General features: G+C 42.2%; 1 protein-coding gene across 1 annotated transcript in view; it reads right to left on the bottom strand.

The window, feature by feature from the left end:
- Positions 1-17398, bottom strand: part of GPC5 (glypican 5) — a 1027138-nt gene extending 1009740 nt beyond the window's left edge. The window contains exon 1 of the mRNA XM_004680070.2: positions 16986-17398. Within this exon, the coding sequence (XP_004680127.1) occupies positions 16986-17148 (163 nt within the window). The 5' untranslated portion in view covers positions 17149-17398. The remainder of the gene's footprint in view (positions 1-16985) is intronic.
- Between the last annotated feature and the right edge of the window lie 56 nt (positions 17399-17454).

Consider the following 17454-nt stretch of genomic DNA (forward strand, 5'->3'; position numbering starts at 1 on the left):
GGGGCAGGCGGGAATCGAACTCATGGGGGAGTGGCTTAAGCTTCTTTGTGCAGTGCTTTAACCCGCTGCGTCATGTATAGTTTTAACCTGATCGTTTCTTCTATACTAATAGCATCTTCAATTCAATCTAGCACCTTACCGTCAGGTGCCACTGTAGCTCTGAATACAAACAGTCCCCTTTGTGTTCCATTTCTGCCTGGCCTGGGACCCCACAGTCCAAATACTCCACACGGTCTGCAGTAGTTCAACAGCTCACCCAACAGCTTAAACTTTTTATTTCTTTACAGACTCTAATCTAGAAGCATCCACCGAAAACTTCTTTATCCTTACTTGTTCTTTCTCTCTAGTAGCTGCTCTGAGTCATATAATGACTTGTTATATTATCTTTGTAGTGACTAACAGAAAACTAAGAACCAAAAGTTTCTTACCACCGCATAAATATTGATCCTTTTTCTGTTCGGATTGTGTATTCCATGCCTAACCTTACACCTAATTCCAAGTCTTTTTCCTACTCTTAGTTTTCTTATCCTCATATTTAGATTCTTAGTGCTTTCCCCCTACTATTTTCAGACTATATTAATCTCTGTACAATGACTTAAGCTAATATTAGAAGAACTAGGATACAAACACATATATAAAACAGAAATCTATATAACTAATTGAGACAATGAATGGCTTGACTCCTTCTGACTCAAGTTATTAGCACCTCTAAAAGTTTTATCACCACTCACAAATAGGTAGTTAGAAGAAGACCTACCAGGTATGAATATATTAACTGTACAGTGAGAAGCATGTCATATGAATAGCCATACACACAGTATAATTAAGGCCACTCAAACAGCTATGAATTCAAGGTCAATATGCTCTTCTGTTCTTTCAGGACTGACTTCAATTGGACCTACAATTTTAAAACTTTATAGGAAATAATGTAATGAGTTTCCATTTCAAGATAAGTACGAAGCTATCATCTCTTATGACTCTCTCTAATCCTACACCTGGAAAAAGTTTTAAGTGGATACTCTACAAACAAGAAAGGTCTTTTTAAAATGCAAATCTGATCATGGCGCTCAGGCTGAAAGGTCCCCCTTTTCTCTCTATTGCTCTTGGGATGAGGTCAAAATCCATAGCATGCCAGAAAGATCTCCTGCCCACTCAGCCACCTCCAATCACACATTTTCAGAAAGGCTACTCAGGCAGCTATTCTGTTAAAAAAAAAAAATAAGTGGAACCCCAAAAGGAGAGTTAACTAAAACAAAACTATGTAAATGAATGTTTTCTTAATCATAAATAAATGTTCTCTCAAGTGTAGTACCTCCCAGAGGTTCTGATATGCCAATATATACTGTGATTCTTCAAAACATATGTTTAGAACAAAGAATTTTTCCAAGCTAATGAGACCCTTTTTGCTAAAAGTATAACAGGTACAGGCTTCATGGACTCCGCCCCCACTCCAAATCCCATCAGTACCAAGGAGAAGCACGCCAGGACGTGAGGGCGGAGCTGAGCAGCCAGGTTGGGATAAAACCGGACATGTGGGCTCTGGGGGGGACCTGGTGGTTCTCAGCTGATCCTTTTGGCTCTCAATCGGTTTTCAGCGTGCCGGTGGAGTCCAAGTCAGCAGAACTGGTAGGACATCCTAGTTAACCTGTTTTTCTCTCCCTCTTTCCCTGGGTTACTCCTTTACTTTTCTCCTTATAAATAAACCCATTATTTAACTTTTCTGAGTGTGTCCATAATACAATAATACACCCAATTCACATTGGGGTGCCCTGTAACAAAAGGACTCATGAAACGGCTAAAAGTAAAATAGTAGGCACAAGAAGTTGGGGCTTTGCTGTTTATTCTTTCTGAGGGCAACTTAACCAGAGTTCGTAGCAGCAGCAAATTTAGGATGAATAACTCTGCTGTGGTGGGAGTGAGCATCCAAAAGTGCAAAGAGGCTCTTTGCCCCTCCTCGGAGGGCTACTCTGGACACGCTGCGTCTTCCTTCCACCTGTGCTCAACTGCAGAGTGATTTTCTGTGTTTAATTTTGATTAATAAATCAAATGGCTTCATCAACTATTGATTAGACACCTGTTCAGCACAAGACACTGACAGTTAGTAAGGCTAGCAAGAAGGATAAATGCTGCTTTGACTCTCCACATTCAGTCTGGAGGAAAGACCTTTGTAAAAATTTAATTAACGTGATAAAGCACAATGAAGGAAGTGTGGGCTGTGTTCTCTGGGAGCACTGAGAAAAAATGGGTTTCCTTTCCATGGACAGATGGGGGGAGAAGGGAGGAGAGAGAAGATCTGGAGTAATATCTTTAGAGGACTGTTCAACAAGACACTGTAGTCTCCTCAAAAAAAAAAAAAAAAAATTTGCAGGGGCCCTCCCTGGTGGCTCAACAGGTTAAAGCGCAGCACTATGAAGCCACCCACAGCTGCTTCAGCATGCATTCGATCCCCAGCCAGGGAGGTGACCCACAAGGCATAGCAGACCTCTCCTGTCTTTCCCGCTGCTCCCCTCGTGAATTTCAATCACTCTGCCTACTCTGCTCCCCACCCTGTCTCTGGTGAATCCTCTCACCCCCTGCACCTCTAGCCTGTACCCCAGTTCTATATGCATAAATAAATCTTTTTTTTTAAATCCTGGTTTGTAAATGAGAAAGTGAGTTGATTATGGTTAAATACATCTAAACTCACAAAGTTGTTAAGAGGCAAAAGAAATTTGGATTCTAGCTGGACGAACTTGGAGGGTGGAGGGGAGAATGATGTTTCAGAAAGAGGTGACAGTTAACTAGCAAGTAAGGGAAGGAAAAACAAAGGAACTGAGGTGTGTCTGAAACGGACCGCCATGTCTGAGGTGGTAGGCACTAGGAAGCTGTTGGAAGTCGTAATTACTGGAGAGTTTTTCCGACTTGTGAGTTAGTAAGCAAAGGAGCAGTTACTATTCCCCAGATGCCGACAGGACAAGCAGGCAGACAGTGCAGGCATCAAGGGGGTGACCCCACAGGCTCCTGGTGGATCCTGCATCCATCTGGATGGATCCCTGGCAGCTGGTGGCAAAAAAGAGGAACACTGACCTTGCAGGGGGTCTGTCACTGTCCCCACAAGCAACACATCCTGGCTTCCTCCCAGGAGAAACACTCCCCCAAGACTGCTTATTGCACACAACCTCACAGCCCTGGAGAAAGGGCTCAGTAAGGGAAGTCGGGCCCTGCATTTTTGGCATTCACAGCAAAGTATGCAAAATGCTTGACCCAAGGTGGTTTACTTCTCCCAGCTGGGAGGTAAGATAAGAGGCTCCCTGGGACCCAAGGCTGGGAAAGATTTGTAAACATCCTAGTCCCAATTTTCATTTTCATTTTATTGGTGTTAAGCCAAGAGAGGTACTTTCTAACCAAAGTAGAAAAAGTTACATCGTTGAAATAAGAAAGCAACTGTCACCCAATTTTTTAAAAGGCGCCTACTGGCCAATCATTTTATGCATGTCCACATTCCTTCCTTTGTCTTCACTGCCCTCTGAAATGCCACAACATATTTCCACCACAGTCCTTTTATAAGTGCAAGATCATTTTAGTTAGGCTTCATCACTTGAATCTGAAAGTGTGAACTAGTTTAGAAGGACAATGTCCTCAGGTTTATTGCTTGAAACATCACCTTGGAGGAGGCATGGAAAATGATTTCTGATAAAGACAGAACTGGCAAAAGAGCAATAGATTATCACAATAGTCTAAGGGAGGCACAGCCACAACTCGGGACTGATTCAGAAATGACTTTCACGGTGCTGCCCAGTTCTGAGATTAATTTAGAGAACCTTGATATTCCCAGGGATAATGTGAGCAACAATTTTCTCTTATGGTGGCTTAGCATTAAGAACTGACCCTTTCAGGGCCCTCCCTGGTGGCACAACAGGTTAAAGCACTGCACTATGAAGCTATCTGCAGCCACTGCAGCACGAGTTCAATCCCCAGCCAGGGAGGTGACTCACTCGGTGAAGCAGACCTCTCCTGTCTCACCAGCTGCTCCTCTCAGCAGTGTATTTCAGTCGATCCACTTGTTCTGCTCCCCCCTCTGTCTGGTGAATCCTCTCAACCCCCTGCACCTCTAGCCTGCACCCCAGTTCTTGAATGCATAAATAATAAATATGTCTAAAAAAAAAAAAAAACAGAAATGACCCTTCCAAATGGGAGAAAGAGAACATAGGAGGCAGAAGGGGCCAGGTGAGGAAGGATCCGATAAGCTACAGGAAAATCAACACTGCTAGAGTAAAGAGGACTGAAGGTGTGAAGACACAAAGCTCAGGATTATAAAGGCTTCCTGGAGGGCTCCTTTAAACATGAAACATCATTTATAGATTTCACTTAACACAGTATAATTAAAAACCTGAGTTCATTCAAAAATACTGTTTAAAGATTTCAAAAGTCACAGAATACTTTTACTTCTTAGCTGCTTTTTCTCTCTTAATGAATGAAACATCATTTATAGAATATTTTTACTTCTTAACCACTTTTTCTCTCTTAATTCTTTTCTCCAAAACGTGGAAGTTTCTGCACTTTGTTTAGGAATGTGGACATGCATAAAGTGATGGACAAGTAGGTTCCTTTTTTTAAATCGGGCTATAGTGTGCTTTCGGTATTTCAATAATGTAACTTTTTTCTACTTTGGTTACATGGCTTACATGCTCCTGGTTTAATGCTCATAAAAGTAACCATAATATATTATTTACTAGACAAGTACTAGCTGTGCAATATACATGTACTAACTGTGTGTATAGAGAGTGTATTATGCAGGGAAGGAGAGAGAGAACATATTATGTGTGTGTGTGTAAAATGTATCCAATTACTTTGCTGGAGCACACGCCTATAAATTGGAATGCTAGACAAAATTTAAATTTTGAGTGATAAGTGCAGAATTCTCTGTGAACGTAGAGATAATCTTCATCAGTCTTCTGTCTCAGTAATTGTACATGCGAGTACTCTATTCCCTATAATCGCAGGAACATCAGATATCAGTACTTTTAATCTTCCTCAATGAGATATCCCTAAGAAATTGTTTTTCCTCTGTTAATGTTGAACTCAATCATCTTCAAAAACCCTTATTAGACATTTATATCATTTGGATTTCCTCTTTATGTTCTTTTTTCATTTCCCTTGGAACATTAGTGTTTTTTTGTTGCCAATTTATTAAGAACCCGCTATGATTAAGGATGCTAACCTTTTTTTTTTTTATTAAAAAGTTTATTTTTACATCATTTTTCACATTTTTTTTTCATCTCAATTGTAATCCCCATGGGTTTCCCATCACCAAATCACCCCTGTGCCACCACCATAGTCCCGTGCATTTCCCTCCCTTCCCCCCCCCCCGTTTTTGATCCCATTCCCCACTCCACCCCCACAGAATGTCTCTGGTCTATGGTTGTTCATTATTTTTGTTATTTTCTCGCCTGGTCCATTATACTCCTGCTATGAGTGAAACCATCCAGTATTTTTCTTTCTCTTTCTGGCTTATCTCACTCAGCATGATCTTTTCCAGCTCCATCCAAGTTGCTGCAAAAGACATGTGTTTCTCTTTTTTGGTTGCTGAGTAATATTCCATTGTATATATGTACCACATCTTTCTAATCCAGTCATCTACTTTTGGGCATTTGGGCTGCTTCCATGTTTTTCCAATTGTAAATAAAGCAGCAATAAACATGGGGGTACAAGTATCTTTTTCAATCAGTGTTTTTGTGTCTTTTGGGTAGATACCTAGGAGTGGGATTGCTGGGTCATATGGAAGCTCCATGTTTAGCAGTTTGAGGAACCTCCAAACAGTTTTCCATAGTGGTTGTACTAGTTTGCATTCCCACCAGCAATGCAGGAGAGTTCCTTTTTCTCCACATCCTCGCCAACATTTGTTGTTGCTAGTTGTTTGAAGATGTGCCATTCTCACTGGGGTGAGGTGGTATCTCATTGTGGTTTTAATTTGCATCTCCCTTATTACGAGTGATGTTGAACATTTTTTCATATGCCTGTTGGCCATCTGCATTTCCTCTTTGGAGAAGTGTCTTTTTAGCTCTACTGCCCATTTTTTGATGGGGTTGTTTACTTCAATTTTGTTGAGTTTCATCAGTTCTCCATATATTTTTGTGATCAGTCCTTTAACGCTACTTTTGTGTGAGAAAATGTTTTCCCAATTAGTGATCTTTCTGTTTGTTTTTAGTAATGTCTCTTTTGCTGTACAGAAGCTCTTTAACTTGATATAGTCCCATCTATTTATCTTTGCCTTCACTATTGTGGCGTTGGGTGCTCTGTCTTTAAAGATGTCGCTAAAGTGTATGTCGTGAAGTGTTTGACCCATCTTTGCTTCTAGGTATTTTATGGTTTCCGTTCTTATGTCTAGGTCTTTAATCCACTTCGAGTTGATTTTTGTGACTGGAGTGAGGCAATGATCTAGTTTCATTTTTTTGCATGTAGCTACCCAGTTTTCCCAGGATGCTAACCTTTTGATTGTCAAGCATTCTGGATGTAATGCTGTAGTTTTCCCCATTTATATCACTGAGAGGATTATTTTATCTTTTTGATTATACAGAAGTTATATATAAAATGTTTGCTTGTTTTTAAGAGAGAAAAGGGAACACACTGAAGAATTCCGCACAAGAAATAAAGGTAAATTTTGAGTTTTACTGGGAATTGGTAGGGAAATGTAGGCTGTCTGAATAAGCTAACCAACATAAGACACTGGATTAAAGTTTCTTAGTGGCAATGATAGTGATGATAGTGAGTATAGAAATGATGGATTTTTTTTTTTAAGCAATCTAGAGAATGTGGTGATTGGGTGAGTTGGTAGAATAAATGGGGATTAAATTACTGCATTTTCAGTAGAAGAATGAATAAAGAAGACATAGTATATGTACATGATGGAATACTTCCCAGCTATTAAAAAATGATGAACTCTTGGAACAACATGGATGGAATTAGAGGGGATTATGTTAAGTGGAATACGTCAAAAGGAAAAAGACAAATACTGGATGATTTCACTCACGTGTGGGATATAGAGAAACAAAGAAGCTAACAAAACCAAAATGAACCAAAATAAATCAAAGAGTGACTGCAGAATGGAAGCTTCTAAAGAGGGAGGGATGATGGAATGAGGACAAATGGGGGCCCAGTGTGTGTGTGTGTGTGTGTGTGTGTGTGTGTGTGTGTGTATGGTTAAGGATGAAGGGGGTTGGTGGTAGGTGCGACATGGTGACCTACACCTGAGGTTTAAACACATTCTCTTAAATCATACACAATATTGTTACCTCTATTTTTAAAAAGTTTTAAAAATATATAGTGCATGACTACAAAAAAAACTTTTTTAAAAGGCATACTATAGAAGCTCTTCCTGCCCGCTTGCGCCTATACACGTTTTTACCTCTCCTGTCTCTTTCTAATAAATTTACTTTTTAAATATATATATATATAGTACATATATATATATATATATATATATATATATATAAAATAAGGCATACTGAGTCACTATGGGGTGTTATCAATTTAGTCAGACTTCTGACTGAAACCTAGAGAAGCCACTGGCAATGGAATTCACTAAAGGGATGAAGGGGAAGGGAGGGAAAGGAACAATTAACCAAAAGTACCATCACAAGGCAACTAAATGCAAGAAAATCATCACGGACTGGATTTCTATGAACGTAAATTTACTGGATGGCAGATTTATATTCCTATACATTTTTTTTTAAGATTTATTTATTTATGCATACAGAACTGGGGTACAGGCCAGAGGTGCAGGGGCGGCGAGAGGCTTCACCAGAGACAGAGTGGGGGGCAGAACAGGCAGATCAACGAAGTACACTGCTGAGGGGAGCAGCGGGCGGGTCAGGAGAGGTCTGCCACGCCATGTGGTCACCTCCGGGGCAGGCGAGAATCGAACTCATGCGGAAGTGGCTTTAGCTTCTCAGTGCTGTGCTTTAACCCGCTGCGCCACCAGGGAGGGCCCTCCTATACATTTTAATTACAGATCAAATTAACTCTGGCTTTAAATATTTAAAGTACATAAAGTTCTATCAGACAGGGTCCCCGAAGGAAATGGGTTGGTCCTCGCAAATAGGGTTATCGAATAAAATTTTTGTAAAGGGCAGCATACAGGAAAACTATCAGGAAGAGAGCAGTGCTCTCTACCTCAAAACTGTGGGGAAGAAACTGGCAGAGACTGAGATAACCCAGCCCTAAGGTAGTCAGGGAAGGCGTCTACCAGGTCTACCAGAGGCTAGGGAGCCCCACTCAGGTGCAGGACCACGGGGCAGTCCTAAGCTGTGCGCTGCCGAGTCAGGCAGAGGGGAGTTCTAACGGAGCAGGCAGGGTGGTGGTCTGAGGTCAGGTCATTTGGGGTGACTTTCTGACTGTTCCCAAGTCCACAGCTCTGGATGGACAAATCTCTGCTGGATGAACAAATCTCAGCGGAGACCCTACAACACAGAGCAGTTCCGCTGTCACCAGCAGGTGACTCCTGTTTTGTCATAGTCACCAAAAGTCCTGGTCAGGGCATTTCATTTTAACCCAGAAGGTTCCACATGATCAGTTCAGGACAAGATGGAATTCGTTTTGATCTGAAACAGGTTCCAGAAGAGGAGAAAGTAGTTACCTGGTTCCAGCGTGAAACACTTTGAGGTCACCAGCCAATGGCCGGGTTTACAGGTAAAGTAACAGAGCACCCACACCCACGTCCCCCTCCCAGCTCTTCTCCAGCCCCTGCTTCCCACTAGCTGCCTCAGCCAGGATGCCTGTGTGAGGGTCCAGGAAGGCAGGACGGAGCGAAGTAAGGCTGGGGAGACGCACAGGCCAGCATCCGGTCCACCTTCCCTCTTCGTGTGACAGAGAAGTGGAGGGAGCCGCAGAGGCCCATCCCAACTAAATGTTCAAGAAGGCGCCAAAGCACAGTGGAGGACAGCCTGCACATCTCATGACTGAGCCAACCCCTGTCATGCTCACTCAGCCTGTTGCCACACCGCCCTCTTGACCTTGACGGGGTACAATATCATTTCGCCAAAGACAAGCCTTTCATCCTTAAAGGACAGCATGTGAAAAAAATTGATTTTATCATAGAATTAAATTGCAAATAAAACATTGCTTCATTCACTGTGAGAATAAAAACATGGACTATGTTTCTAAGTGCACAGGATCAATACTTTGAGGGTGAACAATGAGAGAAAAAGATTTTGAAGTTTACTATTTTATGAATATGAAGGTAAAGGATGGCTACTGTGAGCTCTTCCTCTGTTCCTGGTCCAGCATAAATAGTGACTAGGACCCTCGCTGGTGGCACAGCGGGTTAAAGCACAGCACGAAGAAGCTAAAGCCACTCAGCATGAGTTCGATCCCCACCCCAGAGGTGACCCACATGGCACGGCAGACCTCTCCTGACCCGCCCGCTGCTTCCCTCAGCAGTGTACTTCGTCCATCTGCCTGTTCTGCTCCCCACTCTGTCTCTGGTGAGTCCTCTCACCACCCCTGCACCTCTGGCCTGTACCAGTTCTGTATGCATATATAAATAAATCTTTTTTAAAAATTTTTTGATGTATCTAAGAAGAGCATGTTTAACAGAAGGAATGATACTTTCTGACAACAATATCACTGTTGGCACCATACCATGAGGGTCTCAAAAACACCTGAAAGGAAAGTGCTGGGTCCGCTCTCCTATGAAGAGAGAAAAACATTCCTGAGAGGCTGAGTCGAGTGTTACAGCTCACAGAGCTAACAAGTGATGACTTGAAGTCTAAACTACTTTACAACTTAAATTCGTTGTTGTTCACTACAACGTGTGTCCATAAACTGAGACCTAAGTTAAAATGTCTCTTCTTCCCAGTCATTTATTCCAAAACAGGTCAGTACTTTGTCATGCCAACGACTTTTCCTTTTAATAATATGTAAGATCTTTCTAAAGTTGAATTACGTATTAAATACTTTATATATAAAATCAGGAACTTATTTGTGCCCCTAAACTTAGAAGAGGAAAAGGTTATATTTTATAGCACCTCCAAGATGAGTTCACGGATTCCTAGGCATTTTGACTCTTTCACTGTTATTCCTATTCCTTCTACTTTTTAAATTGATCAAAAAACCTTTTTAAAAAATGACTTATTTTTTCCCCAGAGTAAAATGTATTCCTGCCTGGTGAGAACAGACTGTTAATCTCTTTATTTTATTGACCTACTTCAGTTTCAGCTCATTAAACACAGACATTTTCAATGATCAAAAGAAAATGAACGAAATGTAACTGGGTAGAACCTTGCTAAATAAGAGAGTTGTTCAAAAAGCAAATAAATCTGAACACATAATTTAATACTGACATCCATCCATTTACAGAATATACATACATAACGATCAAGGACATCCAGGAATAATTCACACATTCATTTGATCAATGCAGGCATTCTCTTGGCGTACTTTTTATCTAACTCATCTAATCTTCTCAGTTCTAACCCTCTCCCAGAATGAGTTTTGAAGTAATTATGAAATAAAATCTCTTCAAACTATGAGACAAGGAGAAGCAAAGGATGATGATCTTTAAAGACAGCTGCAAATAAGACTAAATTTATATTGCCGTGTAGAATTATTAAAACTATCTTCCATTATTGTAGAACAAGACAACTATTTAAACTCATTAATAAGAGTAAAAAGTAATTTAAATTATGAAACAAGAAATGTTTATTAACATCTAAATTTGACTATAGTTATCAAAATGACTATTTGGCAAAGTTTTGCCTAAATAGGATTATTTAAGTCAGTGCGAATGTAATATGCATACTTTGATATGGGTCACTATTAACTTCATGCTTCAAATAGTCATTTTGATAACTATAGTCAAATTTGGAAGTTAATAAACATTTCTTGTTTCATAATTTAAATTACATTTTACTCTTAGTAATGAGTTTAAATTGTTAGTTTTCTTGTTCTATAAAAATGGAATATCATTTTAATAATTCTACATGGCAATATAATTTAGTACTTCTTGTAAGCTATCCTAAAAAAATAACCAACCACACCTCATACAGAACAAATATCATTGACAAGATCTAGGTGAGTATTTCACTGTGTTAGAAATACATTCAAGACAGAGTGTACCCAGTAAATCTTTTGTAATCAGCAGCAATTTGGGGGTTGCTTGTTCTGAAAGACTGTGGCCTCTCTACTTAGTCTGCATGGAGTCTGGACTCTAAATTAGTATTAGTTAACAATCTCCCAGCTCAGGAATAATTTTACAGATCAATCAGACATACTTCCTTCCACATAGAGTTAACAAAGATGGAATGGCAAAACTGAATCATTTTCTATTTTCCACCTTTTGTGAAGGAGTTAAAGCATAGAAGTCAGTCTTTTTTTTTTTTCTAATGTTTTATTTATTTATGCATACAGAACTGAGGTGCAGGGGTGGTGAGAAGATTCACCAGAGTCACCAGAGACAGAGTGGGGAGCAGAACAAACTGACTGACAAGTACACTGCTGAGGGGAGCAGCGGGCGGGTCAGGAGAGGTCTGCCGCACCATGTGGGTCACCTCCAGGGCCGGGATCAAACTCACACTGAAGCAGCTACAGCCAGCTTCACAGTGCTGCACTCCAACCCACTGCACCACCAGGGAGGGCCTAGAACTCAGTCTTTAACCCACTTATAAATCATAAAATAAAAGATACAGATAACAGAACCATGAATGCTTACTACTCATGGACTGACTTTTAGATTTCAAATGAAGAACACCGAGGTTCAAAAGTCACAATAAGATGTTCCTTAAAACCTTACTGAATCATTCAACAAACCTTTCAACTCTTACTGTGTTCCAAGCACCAGAAAATCTACAATGAACAAAGTACACAAGAGAATTGGTCACAAGATTTGTAGGGCCTGGTGCACATAGTATGTTTGTGTGTGTGTGTGTGTGTGTGTGTGCATGTGTGTGAAGGAGCTACAGGTTGATAATTTATGCTTGTGGTTCTCAACCAGGATAACTGGGCAAACATCTGAAGATATTTTTGGCTGTCACATCTAGGAAGAAGATATTGTTACTGGCATCCAGTGGGAGCAGCTCAGGGAGGCTTCTAAACACCCCACAACGCAGAGGAGAGCCCCAGCAAAAGAATTATCCAGTCTCAAATGTCAGAGTTGCTAACAATAAAAAACCTTATGTAGCGTTAACTGCAGAGCACGTGCAAAGTTAGGAGTGAGGGAAGTTTGGCCGTTTTGCCTTTTAAGGTCTCGTCCATTTGACTTTATGGTAGTAAATATTGGAGTGCTGTATTTTCAACAAGAGAATTCAATTTAAGATACAATAAGTCAATGGAATACTATACAGTCACTAAAAGACAAGCAGCAAAAGAAATTTGTTTATGAGAAACAGAGGCCCAATCTTAGTGTATTGCCAAGGAGTGAGCAGGGCTGCCAGCCACTGAATTGTGTGAATCCCTAACCACCCTGCAGCCTGCTTCACCTTCCTAAGCACCATGGGCAGGTGGGGACTATGGGTACAGGTAGCATCATGTCAGCCTCATTTCTTTCTTATTTATCATCATCTAATAAATACCATTTTAGATATAAATAGATTGTCCAAGTTTTGAAACAATCATTTATGTCTTTAGAGAAATTATAAAAACAAAGAAAAAGGAAAAAATAAAAACGATGGTTTCACGCATAGCAGGAGGATAAGGGATCGGGAGGGGGGAAAAGCAACCGTAATAAAGTCAAAACAAAAATCAATAAACAACTATAAGCCAGAGACATTCTACGGGGGTGGAGAGGAGAACAGGATCAAACCTGGAGCAGGAAGAGAGCACAGGACTATGGTGATGGCACATGGGTGAACTGGTATGGGAAATCCACAGGGATTACAACCAAAACGAAAAAATGTACAAAATAAAGAAAGATTATAGATTGATAGATAGATAGATAGATAGATAGATAGATAGATAGATAGATAGATAGATAGACAGACAGATAGACAGATAGATAGATAGATAGATAGATAGATAGATAGATAGATATACATATATAGATAGATAGATAGGTATAGATATATATATATAGATCGATAGATAGATAGATAGATATAAACATCTGCTATACAGTGATCAAAAGTGAAAAATTCACTCTTAAAGCCAAGTGGAAGGCCCTCCCTTGTGGCACAAGGATTTAAAGCGCAACACTAGGAAGCTATCTGCAGGAACTGCAGCACAGGGTTCAGGAGTTCGATCCCTGGCCAGGGAGGTGATCCACACAGCAGTTTCACAACCTGTTCTCCTCAGCAGTGTGTTTCAGTAGACCTGTTAAGTTCTCATCCCCTGCAATTCTGGCCTACACCCAGGCTCTTATATACACAAATGAATAAACATAAATTTAAAAAAGAAGCCGAGCTGAGTCAAAATCAAGACACTCAATAAAAAACTGTAAGGATAAGGACCCATCTTTTGGAGTATTCACCAAGTGCCTGGAATTGCGTTATTTGACATACAGACATTATTTCATTTCAGCCATGCAGCAACCGTTTCAGCACTATAATTCCCATATGACAAAGGAGGAAACAGAGCTTCGAAGATGACTGACTGACCCAGGGCCCAGCACTACAGGTGGCAGAAGAAATTTATAGGCCCCAAAAGTCTATAAACTGAAACCCCCAGGTTCCAAGTAAGAAAACTTCTCTTGGCTGTGAGATGGAACAACACTGTCCTTGAAGTCATTATAAAATTCGATTTTAATGAAAGCACTTAAAAAATATATAGAGACCTACTTAAGTTCACTACAGTATTAGAACTGCATTTTGTCACATCAAGTTTATTTTTATTATCCCATTCATAACCAAAAGCTACCAAGGAAGTTATCTTTCACTAACTAATCTGTAACAGTAAACATCCACATTTTTAAAATTAGTTGGTATATAAATTATCTGAATGCAGAGTTGGATTTTTTTTTACAAGCTTCTCTTTTCTGAATTATCTTCTTGGGGAAAAAAGGAAATAATGTATGTGTGAACAATGCATGTGTGAAGAGAATTTCAATGGGAGGCATTATCCCTCCTCCCCAATAAATAAAAATAAGAGACCTTTAAGAGACACTTTCACTAACAGTTCTTTTCTAAATAAAATAAACAAGAGCACAGGGCACCTTGACTACTACTTAGAAAATAAAATCAGAACACAAGAAAATCTGTAATTCTAATCACATTTACACCTTCTCTCCTTTTTTACATTTCTCATCCAAACATCCTTAGGAGCTCAATAGGCTTAAAAGAATTGGAGCAGGGTAGAGAACAAAGGTGAGGGGAATCTGAGAAACAGCTTAAATGACTGTTCTCACCAATTCAATAATTTTAAACTGGGAACTGGGTAACATAGTTTGCAAAAGATGTAAAAGTCATAAATGAAGGAAGAATTGGTAAAAATTTATTTTTCCTTCTTATATTATAAAATTTACATTTTACAAGACAGCCTAGTCATTAACCACTTGTAGATAAGAAATGCAAGGAAGCACTAAGAATATACTGTTGAATAAAACAAATATTAAATTTAAATGTATTAGGTTTAGTCACTGAAAGTCTATCAGTTAAATGAATATATTTATAGTATTGTAAAGAACAATATATGTGTTCTTAAAATACATATACAGGTATATGTATACATATACAAATAACTATTTCTACATATATAATAACTTTTTATATTAACATGCTCCCTCCTGTGATTGAGGGTAATTTTAGAAAGTAAGATATCCAGTCTCTACTGTCAAGCTAATGTTATAGATCATATATAAATAAAAAAATTTAAAAAGCATTTATGAACCATGTATGGTTTCCTCAATTGGAAAATGAGTATTTTAAGTGGGAAGAAGACCTCTTTAAAAGAAATAGCTTAATATTTCACTTGGTTATATAAATAAAACAGTTTAAATAAAATTATGACCAACACCACAGAGACAAGAAAAGTCACACAATGAATTCACATGGGAATGTCCTCTGTGAGGAGATGCTAATTCAAAATAATATTTCCATATGGCTTTTCCTTACTGCAAGTATCAAGGGAAATTAGCACTTCTGTTCTCCAGCACCAATGATGTGTCCAGGGTAGGGGGCAAACAATCCAGAAAGTCTTCAGAAAGAGGGAGTTTGCCTTTCTGCCTCCTTCACAGGACCATGTGTATCAAACACAAATACAAAATAACACATAATAAACACAACCATTTCCTTCTCTGGAAGGACAGCTTCAGCTTCCCTTACATCCTGGTCAAATGCTCTATGAGCCAGTCACACTCTGGAAAATTCATCAAATGAGATAACACACAGGAGGTTCTAGAAACATAATCTATTTTAGCAGATATTTTACATCCAGCAGGTACTAGAAATACTGAGATAAAGGGATGGGGGAGTTCAATGCCTGAGGGGTGAGAGGATCAACATTCACTCATCAGCCAAAATGATGCTCTTGGGGGACACAGTCTAACAATGCCAGCAAGGACACCTCAGCTGAGTATCCTCAGGGTATCCCCTTCCCCCTCAAGTGAGACTGCAGTGGGACTAGCTACTGATAAGTAAGGTGCTTTGTTGTAGTTGTTTTAGTGAAAATAACGCCCTGGAGTAAGAAAACAGACTAGTCTAGAGGTGCTTGTTTGAGGACAGACCTACCCCCAGCTGAGACTATCAACTATGTTGTTTCAGGTAGTGCAGAGGTATTCAGATGATAAGAAAAGGCGCTTTTTTGCGGGGGGTGGGGGGGGGAGAAGGAGTTAGGTTGTGTTTTATTTTTTGTTTTGTTTTTGTTTTTAGATTTATTTATGCGGAAAGATGGCTCTTGTCAATTCTAATGGATTCATCGAGCCTATAGGGCCAGATTTTCCGGAGGGGCGATTCCAGACTGAGTTCACAACTAGCAAAGCAATCAAGCATCCTAGCTGCAGCTGGCTGATGCTACGAGCCGTCTTCTCGCCCTAAAAACTCCGAGGACGGATTTCAGACTCAGGCACCCTCCACAAGTTCTTTGTTCAGCCAATAGCCTCAGACCATTCGGCCCCGCACCGGCCTCATCCTCCAGGTGCACTAGACCTTAGCTCCACACACCTGCCACCGCGCTTGACGCCTAAGGTCCATTGGAGCAGAGAAGGCACAGGGTCAACGCCGCCAGCAGATGGAAATGTGCGCGATGGGGCGGGCACCGGGGGCAAAGGTGCAGGTGAAAGCGGGGCGGGTGTGCGGGGTGTGTGTGTGGGGGGGCGGAATAAAGGTGCGGCGAATAGGGGGAGCGCAGCAGGGCTCACAGCAAGCTGAATCTACACTGACCGCACTCAACTGCAGTCCTTCGCCCTGCACCTGGGATGTCTCAACCGTGTGAAGCGGCTCCCCAGTCAAACGGTCATCTCTACTGCCAGCAGCCTTCACACCTCCAGGCTGGAACCACCCAGTGGGTCCCTCCCCGAGGTCTGAATGTTGATGTGCCGACGCGCAGCGAAGGGTCATGATCGCGTGGACACACTGAAGCCGAGCTCGACAGGCCGGGGACACCGGCTGCCTGGTCAGACCCAGTTCTCCAGCCAAGGAGTGTCAGGCAGGGTCGTGTCTTTGGCAGCAAACTTGGAGCGCCAACACAACTCTGGCCAGCGAGCAGAAAGCAGCCAACAGAGGCCCCCCGGAGGGGCACCGGCGACATTCCCACTGGGCACAGAAAAGCGGTCAGAAGGCTCTTTCCAGCCGCCTGCCTCGAGGCCTCTTGCAGACGCGCAGTGGGAGATGCCCGGCGCCCGCGCGGGCAGAGGCGCCCCGGGCTCCGCTCAGCTGCAGGCGAAGTCAGGACCGCCCGGAGCTGCGCAGCCTCGGGATGTGCACCCCCCCAGACCCCCGAAAGTTTCCCCGGGCGCGGCCCGGAGTCTGAAAGGTCATCTCCCAGGCCAGGGTTACCCGAGAGCCCAGGAGCGCCGCGCCGCGCCAGGACACCCCCGGCCAGTGCCCCGGCTCCCCACCGCGCGCCCGCCAGCCCCGTCTTACCTGCCCTCGGCGAATCCGGCAGCCCCCTGACAGCTCCCGCCAGGCGCCCCTGGAAAAGTTTCCCAACTTCTTCGCAGCTCTGCGCGCCCTCGCTTCGGACAGACCCGACCAGAGCCAGAAGGAGCAGACCGCCACAGCCCACGCGCCAGGTCCGCGCGCCCATCGTCGCTGTGCCGGCCACCCCGGCCGCCGCGGACGCCCTCGGCCGGCGCCCAGCGCCGGGTGCTGCAAGAGGCTCGGCGGTCGAGGCTCCCAGGGGCGCGACCTGGCGGCGGGCGACCAGAGGCGGCTCTGGGACACCCGCCTCACCACGGAGCTCTAGCCTTGCGGCTCGGGAGCCTCGCGGCACAGCAGCCGGAGTTGCCGCGAAGCGCGCGGACCGCCCTCTCCAGCCGACGCGCGCTAGCGCAGCCCCGCGGTGGAAAACGTCGGAGCCGCGCGGGGCCCGCGAGCACCGGCTCTGGACGCA

This window comes from Condylura cristata, unplaced genomic scaffold (assembly GCF_000260355.1).
Source record: "Condylura cristata isolate star-nosed mole 26May11 unplaced genomic scaffold, ConCri1.0 scaffold00010, whole genome shotgun sequence".
Lineage (NCBI taxonomy): Eukaryota > Metazoa > Chordata > Mammalia > Eulipotyphla > Talpidae > Condylura > Condylura cristata.